This window comes from Mya arenaria, chromosome 13 (genome assembly GCF_026914265.1).
Source record: "Mya arenaria isolate MELC-2E11 chromosome 13, ASM2691426v1".
Classification (NCBI taxonomy): domain Eukaryota; kingdom Metazoa; phylum Mollusca; class Bivalvia; order Myida; family Myidae; genus Mya; species Mya arenaria.
Window position 1 is genome coordinate 48,818,395 of NC_069134.1, and position 14,701 is coordinate 48,833,095.

The 14,701-nt window shown below is 34.5% G+C and overlaps 1 protein-coding gene across 1 annotated transcript; it reads left to right on the plus strand.

The window, feature by feature from the left end:
• The first annotated feature begins 2,982 nt into the window (after positions 1–2,982).
• On the plus strand, positions 2,983–14,000 carry LOC128214137 (uncharacterized). The gene is made up of 16 exons (XM_052920412.1): positions 2,983–3,010; positions 3,866–3,897; positions 4,187–4,263; positions 4,488–4,658; positions 6,382–6,446; positions 6,618–6,921; positions 7,129–7,461; positions 7,670–7,744; positions 7,884–7,984; positions 8,897–9,134; positions 9,431–9,736; positions 10,003–10,278; positions 10,441–10,698; positions 11,297–11,389; positions 11,599–11,796; positions 11,904–14,000. The coding sequence occupies exons 1-16, from the start codon at positions 3,005–3,007 to the stop codon at positions 12,371–12,373; spliced, it is 3,003 nt and encodes a 1,000-aa protein (XP_052776372.1). The 5' UTR covers positions 2,983–3,004; the 3' UTR covers positions 12,374–14,000.
• The last annotated feature ends 701 nt before the right edge of the window (positions 14,001–14,701 follow it).

A 14,701-nucleotide genomic window follows, 5' to 3' on the forward strand; every position in this document is an offset into this window, starting at 1 on the left:
CTAAGCAAGTATTCTGAAAATACCTCTTTTCCGAGAGCAAACCATCGCAAACGCAGTCTTTGCGTGAGCTGCAATCCGTTTCGTCATCTGATGACGTCACTTCCATGTCAACTAGTAAACCTGAGGTACAATTAACATTATGATATAAACCTACACGTGATCCCTGACCAAAAACTACTTCACTAATCACGAATCCGCCGAGCCCAAACTGCTTGCGTCTAACCAAAGACTAAACTCAGTGGTTTTGTCATATACCAAAGACTTGCCTTTTGTGTTCAATCGTTTTACATTTTCCCGCCAAAACGTCAAATCATTTATGGCGTTTCCGTTAACCTTGACTGGAGCATTCCAACTAGCTCTACTATCAATATAACAATGCAAATATCCGGTCATTCTAAAAACGATCTTACCAAGCACGCTTTGTAATGAAACAATTTGGCTAACGATACCAGCTAAACACGCACTCTGACCAGATCCAGATTATCGCTTGCGGGTTGAAACTTTATCGAGTCCTTCGCTATTTTTAGCCTATCTATCCGTTCACAAGAAATGAAAATTTGATTTGATTCAGAGTCTAGCTTTTGACCTAACCAGTTACCGATGCGTTTCGGATACCAACTGCATTTGTCTTTTGCCAACAAAAAAACAAATTCTCCTACTGCCAGGGGAATGAATGAACTTGCTAACGTTGCTTTTGTTTGGTGAATGTGGCCGCCTATACCGTCATCAAGGAACATAATAATCTTGTGACCTAGAGATCTCCAATATTTGACCAACACCCTTAAAGTTTTACTAAAAATACATAGCGTTGGAAATACCGAATGGCAAAGATTTATATACATACCATTTATCCTCTCAAAAAAAACTCGAGATATATACATTGATCTGGGAAAATATCAATATAATGATTGGCGCTTTCTTAATCAAATGAGAATATATATGTGCCTTTTTCAAATAATGTTTCTGCAACTTTAATGTCCTCGTATTTCATTCGAAACAGATGCAAACATTTATTAATGTGTCTACAGACAGTCTGGGCTTACCATTTCTATTATACGCTACTGTAAGAGGATTCACTATATGAGGTTTCCCCTTAACCTCTGAAACGACACCCTTTTTAACCAGGGAAGCTATTTCTCCCTCTACAAAACTTGAGTTAGTCCTTGCAGATTATTTCTCAGCTCGATTCTCTCTGGAATCACCTTAAATGGTAACTTATTACAATTGGCAACCACATCCAAAATGTATTGATTATCGGACGTTTTCGACCACAATCAGGTATTTCTTTATTCTTTATTTATGCTAAACTCCACCCTATCTTCTTTTAAAGGGTAATATATAGAAGGACTTTCTTGCCTCTCCACTTCTGGTTGAGAAGGTTCAATTTCCGGATGATTCGTACCTGAATCTGTTACGTCAATAACCAAGCAATTCATAAAACTACTTATCTTGTTATTCTACTGGCTTGTGTTCTGCAGGCACTCCATATTCCAATGGCCAGACTTCCAACACATTAAACCCAATCCGGGATGCTGCCTGTTCGGTTGTACGATGCCTTCCTACTGGCTCGAGCTTCGGCCTGTATATGTGCTTCTCGTCGTCACTGTCGTCTGCAATGACATTGGCCTCGTACTCCGAAACAACACGCCAACCCAACTCGGACGTGTCTGCCAAAAGTTCCAGTTTCTGGTTGTGTTTCAGTAATTTAGTAGCTATAAAAACACAATACAACTGGCGTAAGAAAGCGCTATATGAAGTACTTATTATGTATATGGCTTATGCTTCCCATCTAATAAATGACCAATGTGATCACTACAATCCGCGTTATGTACACAGACAAATTGTTATCGAAAGAGAAAATTATCGATGTTATGTTTACCTTGAACAATAGCCTCGTGAGCGGAGTTCAATTTTTGCGCCTCGACGTGCGACCCTGCCGTTTCAATTTTCCCTAATACCCTTAAATTAATCTTATACTTTTCCTCGTTACTTTTCTTTTTAAATTTAGGAATGTCAAGTAAAGACGAGGATTTATCACTTATCTTAGTAATCAACCCCCTGATGCTTCGGAGTAGCTCCTGGTTGTTCGTCCTCATCACTTCCATGATTTTTTGTTCAGTCCTTTTTTCCATAACATCTGACATTTCGGATGTCGCCATGTTTCAAGCAAAAGAAAAGGTGACCGTTCAGATCGCTTTCGAGCGTAGAAGTAACCGCCATGAACAGTATCCTGACTAAACCGCCAACCAATAGCCATTGGTCACCTGACTTTTACACCCGATTACACCGCGCACATATATTTGCACGCCAAAATGTTAAGACAAAGGTTCTGCGCTATACTACGTAACGTGCAGAACTAGTTATAATATGCGGTCACTGGTAAGTCAGTGTACGAGTAAGGAGCTGCGGCTTCAATTATAGCCTTGAGACCGTATATTTTCACAAAGTCGCGAAAAAGCCTCTGCGGTATATACAAACTGCAAAAATTAAAATGCGCATACAATTTTTTATGTTACGTGCAAAATAGCTTTACGACGATTACAAACCACTGAATTATTCATCTTCTTTACTGCACATGCGTGTAAACTTGAGATGTTTTAAAACTTATACAGGCTTACAATCTAAATTGAATAAAATATCTCCTACCCCGTAGTGACTTACCATCGTGGAGCTACGCAGTGACCGGGCTGGGTAGCACTAAAGTCTATTAAATTATTATTGTTAGACCATGATTTAGTTTATAGCTAACATTAATTTCACGTCGTATTGGCATAAAAGTGGAAAACGTGCAACTAGTACAATATAACTACCAGCTTAATAATACATTTTCCTTTAAAGCTCATATTTCCACGGTGGGGCAAAACTAAGGCGTTCCCCATCCGGTTCTACGAAAATATAACAAGAACAAACTTTGTCATGGGAGACCACTGCGTTGGAGAGCTACAGTTACGTCATACTTTAAATTTAGAATGATTAGTCACATAGTGTGGCGAAAAAGAGGATAATGGCGGTATGTTTAACCTCTTACTAATCTGTATATTTAGATAAAATCTGGATTCCTTTCTTTATTAGTGTACATCAGTAACGTTCTTATATTATCATTGCTTCCAGCTGCGGTTGTACACAGTTATCTATATAAACATACATCACTAAATGACTTCGGAATGTAAATAAGCTATGCTCATCGACCAACATTGTTGACATATCAAATTTGAAAGAAATAATAGTATTAGCGTTTCTTTAATGTTTTCTAGTGATTATAACATTGCGTATATTAGTAAGTTTTGTTTATATATGTGATAGCATTCTGCGTTTCAGGTAATATGTATAAGGAAAGTTGTTAAAGTTTACAAAATGGCGCAGTTTTCAACTTTACTCTGTAGAAAATTCCCAATATTCTATAAATATTTTTAACGGGATACCATTTGTTTTCTTTATGTAGCTTTCTTGGACAGGCGTAAAGTGCTATAAAGTCTTGTTTATGAATGTGGTATCATTCTGCGTTTCAGGTTATATGTACGTATAAGTGAGACTGTTAAAGTTTACAAAAGGGCGCAGTTTTTAACTTTAAAATGTAGAACTTTTCCACTATTCTATTAATAATATTAACGGGATACCATTTGTTTTCTTTATATAGCTATCTGGGACAGTCTTCAAGTGCTATAAAGTTTTGTTTATGATTATAACATTGCATATATTAGAAAGTTTTATGTACGTGGTACCATTCTCCGTTTCAGGTTATATGTATAAGGAAAACAGTTAAAGTTTACAAAAGGGCGCAGTTTTCAACTTTATTAAAAATGTAAAAAATACCTACTTTTCTATAAATAATATTAACGGGATACCATTTGTTTTCTTTCTATAGCTAACAGGGACAGGCGTCAAGCGGAAAACATGGTGAGTAATTTTTATCTATTTAACAACGTGACATTTAGATATCAAAATAAAATACAACATAAATGAATGAATGAATGAATTAATTAATGAATTAATTAATGAATTAATGAATGAACGAACGAACGGACGGACGCACGCACGAACGAACGAACGAACGAACAAACGATCGAACACACGAATGATTAAATAAATAAATTAATTAATCAATGGGTAAATGAATGAATGAATGAACGAACGAACGAACAAATGAATGAATGAATACAAAACAAATAATAAAATACATTTTCAGTTATGACCAGTCTGATGAAGAGGACGAAGAGGAGTCTTCAAGACTAATTAAACGTCCGAAAACAACAAGCCTATCTGGTGAGGGCTTTTCAAAACATATGGCTTGTATACTTACAATTAAAATCAACTAAAATATATAAAATTGAACTCGATTTTTCTAGTTTTTTTTTGGTTCGAAGTATTGTAGTCACATTGTCATCTACGTCGTTAACACTGCGGGCATTATATAAACATTTGCATAAAATATATTATTTAAATGCTTTCGAACGGTTACATACATGTTTTTGTATGTCCATATGCAGAGGCGGAATCAAACCCACGAACTCCTTCGATCTCAATCCCCAAAAATGCCCTAACGCCGTTCTCGGAGTCTGGTTACGGTGCATCGAGTTTCGGCATATCTCCCGGCACATTTTCCAAACAAGATTCATCTGTGGTTCAGCCTGCATCGAACGGGTACAGCTCGGGTATAGGTAAATGGTTAAATGTATTTCAATACTTTTTAGCTCGACTATTCGAAGAATAAGGAGAGCTATACTACTCACCCTGGCGTCCGCGGCGGCGTCGGCGGCGGCGTCGGCGGCGGCGTCGGCGGCGGCGTCGGCGGCGGCGTCGGCGTTGGCGACACCTTGGTTAAGGTTTTGCATGTAAGCACCTTTAAGTCATTATCTCAGTAAATACATCAGTTATTGCATTGAAACTTTGGATATATGTATTCCCAACTATCTTACATACTAAATTAATGAAGTTAGATAACAATTATTTGAATATAATGCAAATAATAGGCCTTTATTATTCGACTTAGAAATTCTGGTTAAGGTTTTGCGTGTAAGCACACATGGGTTAATATCTCAGCAACTACTTGAGGTATTACATTGATACTTTCTAGTTTGCATTTAATGCAAATAATTGCCCTTTATTATTCGACTTAGAAATTCTGGTTAAGGTTTTGCATGTAAGCACACATAGGTTAATATATCAGCAACTACATGAGCTATTGCATTGAGACTTTATACAGTGGTAGTAAACCATCCAACCTACTTAATTAACCAAGTAAGATCACTCTAGTTTGCATTTAATGCAAAATAATTGCCCTTTAATATTCGACTTAGAAATTCTGGTTAAGGTTTTGCATGTAACCACATTTAAGTCAATATCTCAGCAAATATATCATGTATTGCATTGAAACATTAGATATGTATTCCCAGATAACACTTTTTTGAATATAATGCAAATTATGGGCCTTTATTTTTTTACTTAGAAATTCTGGTTAAGGTTTTGCATGTAAGCACCCAGAGGTTAATATCTCAGCAATTACTTGATGGATTGCATTGAGACTTTATACAATGGTACTCAACCATCCAGTCTACTTAAATAACCAAGTAAGATAACTCCAGTTTGCATTAAATTAAAATAATGGCCCCTTTTTTATTCAACATAGAAATTCTGGTTAAGGTTTTGCTTGTAACCACTTTTAAGTCAATACCTCAGCGAATACATCATGTATTGCATTGAAACTTTACACACAGGCTCCCATCTGTTTAACCTTCTAATTAATTAAGTAAGATAACTCTATCTTTTTTATAATATATAATTTTGGCCCCTTTATTATGCGACTTAGAAGTTCTGATTAAGGTCTTGCATGTTAGCACACATAGGATAATATCACAGCAACTGTTTGATGTATTGCATTGAGACTTTATACAATGGTATTCAACCACCCAACTTAATTGAATAACCAAGTTAGATAACTGTATTTTGCAAATAATGGCTTTTTATTATTAGACTTAGAAATTCTTGTTAATATTTGCATGGAACCACATTTATGTTAATATCTAAACATACCATGTATTGCATTGAAATCTAATCTAACAGTAATCCATGCATGTTTCGCCAAAACTTTTCAATCCTTACAGTCGAGCGCGCTGTCTCTGTGACAGCTCTTGTTTGTTTATGTATGCAATGCCTTTCCGTAGTATTTAACATGAATCATTTTCACCGAAAGCCCTTCTAAAAATCATTATGACCAATTTATGTCTAAAATAAACACTGAATAGAATAACAACCATAATAAATGGTCAAATAAACACTTGCAGTAAACTTCTTTACAGAAAGGATGGAATGAAATAATCAATTAAAAATTCAACATCTTATGTATTCATCAAAGATCTAGCCCATTTTTCCTAATGATTTTAGACTCTGATTGTGGGACGCCAAAAGTTACTCGAAAGCTGTGGCCATCCGAGAAACAAAAGGAAACGGTATGCGTCCAGAACAAAAGATCTGACTTTATCAGAATCATTACAATAACACCCAATAAAGACATTACGCAGTGAATATTAATTTCTAGGCAAGTAAAAGTTGTATCGAAAATACTTTCGAAAAACGAGGACTACCTCAATAGTAAACAATCTAACTTGCTTTTGTTTTAGGTCATTCTTACACGGTTTGGGCCTGATCATTTAAAGAAGTTTTTACAAAAGAACTACATATTATTGAAGGACGAGATCGATCCAAAAGGCATTGCAGATATTTTGCGTGCAAAAGGTGTCATCAGACGTCAGGCAATGGAAAGATTAGGCGAGACAAAAAGCAGAGCCCAGCAAGCAGATATACTTATTAAAGCTATAGCGAAATCCAAAATGGCAAAGGATGTAAATGTAACAAGATATGTACTAGATGCATTCACAGATGAAGGTCGTGAGGATCTGTTTGTCTCGTTTGAGGAAGAAATAGGTTAGTGTTACATATTTTTAGCTTTGTTTGGGCAGTTTTGCACAATAACTGACTGAAAAGGAAAGTCCTACTATCAAACTATTACACATATATCGACATTTTAATACTTCGAATTTAATCTCTTCTCTAGAATATAGTTGTATGCGTTTACTGTAGAATCAGACTTAAAAAGGCAAACACAAACAAACGTTTATTTGTTTATTTCAGATACGTCCTATTCCACATTTTTGCCTACATATTTTGATGTAGATGATATTGAGGAGAAATTCTTGCACCATTGGAAGGACATAGAAGATGAAATTGATCCGCTAGCGATTATTGATCAGCTTCTGGCAAAGTTTGTTCTCTCATTTGACGAACATGAAAATATCAGAAGTATAGAGTTCAAACCGGATAAAATGTTATGTCTATGCGAGTATGTTCTTCGAAAGTCATGGAAAGCATTTGGTGTATTTTGCCAAACCCTGAAGGAAGAGCCTATCTATTCACACATTGCGGATAAATTGATCTCAGAAACTAGAGGTAGAAAAACGCAAAAAGGTAATAAAACGTTGATGCAATTTGGATGTTTTTTAAACTAAAAAAGAATATGAATGACTTAGACATTGATAACATTGTGGTTAACTTGTCGTTTTTGTCTGCTAGGCTTTGATATAAATGCCTTTAAGCTTATCAAATACCGTGTAAATACGCTTCTACATTTTGATGTGAAGTACAATCCATATTTGTGTTTCTGTTTTGTCTGTAGAAGGAAGATCGAGCGAAAACATTGATTTTCGAGGAAGAGTAAAAGTCATTCGACGACAAAATACACATGACATCGGTACGTTTAAATGCATCTGCTTGAAAGATCGTTTTTTTATTGCTTTAAATACTATGCAATAATTATTTTCCACGGAATGACATTGTTTATTGAATCCACAGAATTTATCAAAACGTATTATTATACTTTGATTTTAAAGGTTATGGAATGAGCGAAATAACATACAATTTGGGATCAAAAGAATTGGAACGGATGATAGTCGAAGACTATTCGGATGACGATGAACATCTGCATGCAGAGGTGAGTCTTTGTTTGCAACATGGCATACGACCGATTTTCAATTACTTATTTAAAAAATGCAATTCATTTCCGATGTCAAATCTATGACAAACAGGGTAGTACAATTTAACGTTATGTGAAAACAAGGTGTATGTTAGCTGTTGGATATTGTACAAGTGCGTCATATTCGGTTCCGATTAATCTGAATAAACTGAATATTTATTTAAAGATGCACTCTTACTCCCAGGTAAGATTTACCACAATTAATAATATTGTTTTGACATTTAACAAAAAGATGAATAAATGTCAAAAACAATAGTTCTTATGAAGGATACAGGGTTAAATTGGAAAGAATTGTGCATAAAGCACAGTATTTCTACCTTATGAGACTATGGCAGACCACAGTTAATCTTTTAGCATTCACCAATCATTTAATATTTTTGCGCTTTCTACTTTTACATACAAGGTTATAATCTTGTTATAAGTAATTATTATTTTCCATAAATGCATAATTCAGTAAGTAGTTAAAGGTTTATCATTCACAATTTATGTTTGTTATACATGTGTATGTATTGATTTTGAATGAGAGTGTTAAGAAGAGAAAGATTATACGATTGATTTCACTGTGTCATTATTACATGGCGTGCACTAGCATTTCAACAACTAATGGTGATCACAATGTTACACATATTTAGTTTATATGTTTAATTGCAGGTATTTCGTATTACTAAAAACAACAAGCAATGAAGCAATTTAAATAAACTAGGACTCAATAATTCTCAGACAAAACTGTTTTAATAATAATGTGTTTACTCATCTTGTTTGAGCGACACATTGAAGTATTTTCTAGAATGTATTTGATTTGATTTTTACAATCCTCATAAGTGAGTATCTAATACATGATATATATATATATATATATGGATTTTACAGGCAATGGACTTAGGATTTGAAGTAGAAGAAGTCAAGTTTTCAAGCATCAAGATAAAATTGTCTAGTCTTTCATGCCAATCACAAGCTGAATTTCTTCGGCGTTTGAAAGAGTCTGATGAATTTGTTGGCAAGATTTTAAAGGCTGTTTTAAAGAAGAAGCATTTGAAGAAATTGCGAGAAGCTGAGGTTTCCGAAATACCGTTTAGAGTAACTTTACAGTGGCCAAAACCAGATCAGGGTATTTCTAGTTTTTCATTCAAAATTAAATTAAAACTTTTTAGGCGTGCCGTTACGAACGTTTTTTTATTCGTAAGAAATTGAAATTACTAGCTTCTCATAAAGACATTGTATTCAAAGATACTCTCGTTTGTGTTTTTACAAACATTTATTGTGATTTTTAATGTGTGTATTATTTTAATATAAAACATAGAAGAATATTATTTTTAAAACATTTTTTGACTTATATAATTGAAGATTAATTCGATGCGTTTAAATGTTTATTTTTTTATTTATATGAAATATTATGTATTTCAGTTAAGTGTCTATGCAGCCTGAAAAAGGAGCACATTGTTGAACACTTTACAAAGATAGAAGGGAGCTTAAAGCATGCTGATGAAATTTCAAGAGCCTTTGGTGAATTCGAAGGATTTCCAGAAGAAAAGAAAAATGAATTCTTGAGTATGAAAACTAACGAAAATGACAGCAAAGCAGATGCGCTTCTGCGAAAGATTTTAGACGGAAACACCACACATCTATGTCTTTTGGAAAGGGAACTAAGGAATCATGGCTACAACGAACTTCTCAGGGATATTACCTCCCCTGCTCAACAATTAGAAACAGGTTAAATATCTCTTTCCAAAATGCATTATTAGATCAATCACTAATTGAAAGAGAGTGAGACTGGTAAGGTGGATGTATTATTTACTGTCTCACACCGAAGAAGTCGAGAACAGCTTTTTCTTGGTTTAACAACCGTACGGGTTCGACAGACGGACCCGAGTGTGGTAAATCTGTATTTACAAACGTGCTACTTTATACTTTCTGAAAGTGTATAAGTGTAATAAATGTATTTTATATGTATCAACGAAAGTGTATTAATATTGCAGATAAGATTCCAGTAGAGTACCTTGAAAGGCATAAAGGGTTGCTTTTTGAAGAGATAGAGCCAAGAAGATTTTTAGAGATGGTAGCTGGCTTAGAGGGTTCAGATGAAGTCGTGGAGACGATTATGAACAAGAGTTTGTTGAGACGACAGAGGTGCAACGCGCTTATTGAGTTCATTAAGAAAAAGAATGCAATGACTGTCTTTGTTCAGGAACTCAAAAATATCGGCCTGACACATGTCGCTGAGAAATTCGCAGTCCAGAAGATTGACTCGCAAAGTAAGTTCAGTTTCTTTATTGAAATTTTAACTATACTAAATCACGTACTTAAATACAGTATATGCATTTGTAGGTACATGTTGTATCTATGATATATATTGTTTTACGTGCAATACATGAATGTATTCCGGTTCGAATTATGCAATAAACTTTGCTTTTCAGGATGGAGAGAAGCCATTATTTTTTCATCGAAAGACATTGTCAATGAAATCGAACCGAGTCGATTCAAAACATATTTCAGAACTATTGAAAGTAGCCATTCAATGAACGATGCATGTAGCCACCAAAGCCGACGAGAGCGTGCTGTGTTCTTTTTGAAATGTCTAACGAAAGGATCCGACGCTTTCATAAGTGACTTTATCAGCGCCATGGGCATACTAGGTTATGACAGTTTGCTTCAAACGCTAAAAGAACGTGCAGGTATGTATTGTAATTTAACTCAATATGACTTAACCTTGCAGCAAAAGTTGTCAAAGTAGTCGTTGGAAGCATCAGTACCGTCCTTCAAAACATTTAACCTTGACTATACCTCAACAACTCGTTTGAGATATGCCCGTGGATCTTAATGATATGTGTATCGTCGCGATTTACTACAACATATATCGTGAAATGAGCCTTTACGAACTGAGAAAATCGGACAAGTGTTGATATCGGCTTGCTGGTCAGCCAATTAAAATTTATTTTTGAAAAGGAAAAAATGGAGGTATTTGAATAGTCTGTACGTTTTCATCGTCAGCGGCGATGGCGTTGTCGACAAACATGATAGCGTTGACTTTAACATCTATGCCATTACTATCAACCTTTGTACGCATATCGCTATGACAATGCAAATGTTTATAGACGTCTCAACCTTTCGCTGTATGTCAAGTAATGTCTTTTTAATAAACTGATAAAAAAGTCGTTTAGCGCTCTTATTTGTTTAATTTCCAACATACCATGATCACTTGCACAATTTAAATCCAAGCTGCATGAATCCAAGCTGCATGATTTCAATTTGCAATGAAAATGCGTATTTCAGAACAATACAAGGATTGTCCAAGACTTGCTCAAAGCATGCGTGGAAACAGTAACATAGTTGCATGTGGAAATATAACTGTCCTATATAACGAAGGTATGCTTTGATAATTTATTCACATAACTGTTAATTCATAATTGAATTTTAAAGGCCTAAGCGTACATTTCGTAATACAGAATAAAGTAATTTTCATACCACCAAGATAAAGCAATAGCACTTCGTTGCAACTGCGAAACTTGTGTTTCTTTCGTCTATGCCCAAACCGTTCACTGTAATTTAAACATTATTTTGATTGTTAATAATAGAAACAGAACAGAACTGTCCATTCAAAATCTATGTGGATTTAAAAGCAAATCTGACGGAAAGTGGTGACGAAAGTAGCGAACATGAACATGATGAGGAAGATTTCCCGTCCAAAAACACAAGGACTAAAGAGTGGGTTATTAAACAAATACAAGAGAGAAAACGTAAACACGAAGATACTAGTGGAGAGGAACCTTTGGGTAAGTTAAGGGAACTTAATTGCTATTTATTTTGGTCGGTTTTTGTGCAGTTTTTAAATTTTAAACCGATTGACATTTATTTATTTATTTATTTATTTATTTTATAGATGACATTCCTATGAAAATGAAGAAAGACGACAATGATAGCTCGACATTTTCGCAGGAAGTCATTCAAACAGCCAGAGCTGATGAGGGTTGCGATCACTTTACTTCAGTAAGCTCCCCTAAAGCAAACCAATCTTCACGGCATAGTTCAGGGAGAACATATCCTACTGAATATGAGGATATATCACCTCCTTCATCGCCAGCATCTGGGACAGGCAAAGGCCATCAACTGTTTAGAGCCCGGTATTCTTTCAACGCAATGCAGATACCATTAGGTCGACGGAGAAACTCACTATCCGATGGCGCTTCGAACTACTCATCAATCCCATCGTCAACTGAATCGCCGAGTTCGCCAGCACCACTGAGTTCATCATCCCCGTCCGTGTCGCCTGTAACTGTTCAAAGGCGTCGCGTTATAAGGTCACCGTTAATGTCACTTTTATATGATATTTTTGGCCTAAACAAAAAATAGAACTGTTTGTAAAGAAACAATGACGGTGTGAACTTAAAGTGCAGTTAATACTACAGCAACAGAAAACACGGTGTTGGTTTTAAGTTGTAATCTGTCAACGACCTACTGTTGATGTGAAAGAATAACATATTGTAATACAATGAGGTTTAATGACGTTTGCATAAAGCTTATATGAGTGTTTCTATTTCTGTTTTCTTATCTCCACATACAATATATATTTTTGTATTCTTATTAAAGGTACTTGATTTGATACATGTACATGTGCGCAGCTTTTTACTGGATGTAATATGTGTTAATGTTTTCTTCTCAGTACTTGACAGATCCTCTTATTGTTCATTCTATTTTGTCTGATTTTAAACCCATCGGAAGTATGCGCGTTTATTTATAAAGCGACATATTTCTGGTCTTTTATAAGTATTTATTTGTACATTTTTTTTATAATTGATTCGACCTTTTACTTTTATAGTATTTAATTGTACATATTTTTTATAATTGATTTGTATACGACAAGGTAATATTGTAACTTTAACATACATTGATTGCCTTTGACTTTAATTTGCAATAAAATCTTGACTTTAAAGAGTGCACATTTTATTTAGTTGTCGGCGTATATATCGGCGTCGTTAGCAATAAACTGGTTAATATTTTAAGATATTGAAGTATTTAGGCACACGTGCAAGCACCCTACATTTGGAACATCAGCCTTAGCATTTGCTTTCAGCACTAGCGTTGTATTACACATATCTTTCTACGTTTCATCAGTTAATTTAAATATTAATACGTTTTTTAAAACCTACAACAGCAGTAAATGAAAACACACGTTAAAGAATGATGAAATGTTAATTTATTTAATTGCACGTATTTTTTTTATTTAAGGAACACGTTAAATCGTTATCAACTAACCAGCATGAATAATCAAGGAACATACAAATAATTATCACGGTAGCACGTCTACTGAGACGAGCTTTTCATTTAGGGAATACGTTCAAGCGTTTTTAACTAGACAACATGCTAATCGAGGAACATTTAGAATGAAGACATCAGGCATCCAATTTAACATTATTGCCAAATGGCTCAATGAATCGACAAGACTGTACTGTGAGTGACTTCATCCCCCCCCATTTCCTTCTCCCCCTCATTTCCTCTTTCTTATTATAACTAGCATCCCCCCCAACCATCGTGTATTTCTAAGAATTATGTTTCTTTAATTATAACATCCTACCTTAAAATGGCGTAATACCCATATTGTACCAGTTATTTTTGTATATTTCTATCACTTCGTACCATCAGTAGTGTATCAAACTATTTCTGAGATTATATATTTTAATTATTTGTACTAACCATATCTCTTACAATGAAATTACTCACTGTTTATGCACTTCACCACTGTCTATTTTGTTTGTATGTTATGCATTTCTGTAGCTCATATGTTTATTTACTTTTTTTCAATATATTCTGCAATAAATACTGGCTGCACCAAACGACAAGGCTTAGCTTTATTGTACATTCGATACTTAATATATATTAATGCTGCACACATTTTTCTTTCAAATTAAGTGGTATCGAAAACTGTTTTTTATGAGAATGTATGTTTGTTATCAGAATGAATTCACATAAGTTTATCAGTTTAAAATTATACATAGTTCATGAATTAACTACCGTTAACAATGCGTTTCGGCAAACTAAAGTACATCCATCTTTTATATATATTTTTAATATCATATTTTATAATCATTAAACATAATCCAATCTAATGATGTTCTATCAAATATTCAATAGTATTATTTAAAATAAATTATTTTCGGTCATTTTATATCAATAATTTCTTTTGAATACATGATCATGAATGAAAAATATCCTCGTGAAACTTCAATGCCCGAGATTGTTTTCGCAAGACATGATAAACCGAGTCTGGATTTTTAACAGAACAGAAATGTTTTCGCCTTACCAAGCATGTAATTAAATAAACCTCATATATATATAAAAAAATACAAATATGACATCTCCACATCTGGTAATGTAGTTGGTTCATTAACTTTATCGACACTACTCATTCATTATAGAAATAATTAACAACCTTACCAAAAGAAGCATATTGATTTCGAAGTAGCAAATCGGATGATTTTAAACATGGTCATTGTAACGTACTGTGGGAGGAGCTAATGAATATCGGTAGTATACAAAACCATAGAGCAGCTCACATTAAACATACTAGTATTATAACAGAACGGAACAGACCAGTATTGCTATAGTTGGTAGATAATTTTATATCGACGTGTGTGGAAGGATAGTATAAGGTCTTATCAAGCCAATTTAAATGATAATCGA

What these genes read in the sequence shown, in the direction of transcription:
- LOC128214137 (XM_052920412.1), top strand. An exon ending in AGGTAGAAAAACGCAAAAAG is followed by an intron (nt 7,462 to 7,669) that starts GTAATAAAACGT and finishes TTTTGTCTGTAG; the next exon opens with AAGGAAGATCGAGCGAAAAC. An exon ending in TAGTGGAGAGGAACCTTTGG is followed by an intron (nt 11,797 to 11,903) that starts GTAAGTTAAGGG and finishes TTTATTTTATAG; the next exon opens with ATGACATTCCTATGAAAATG.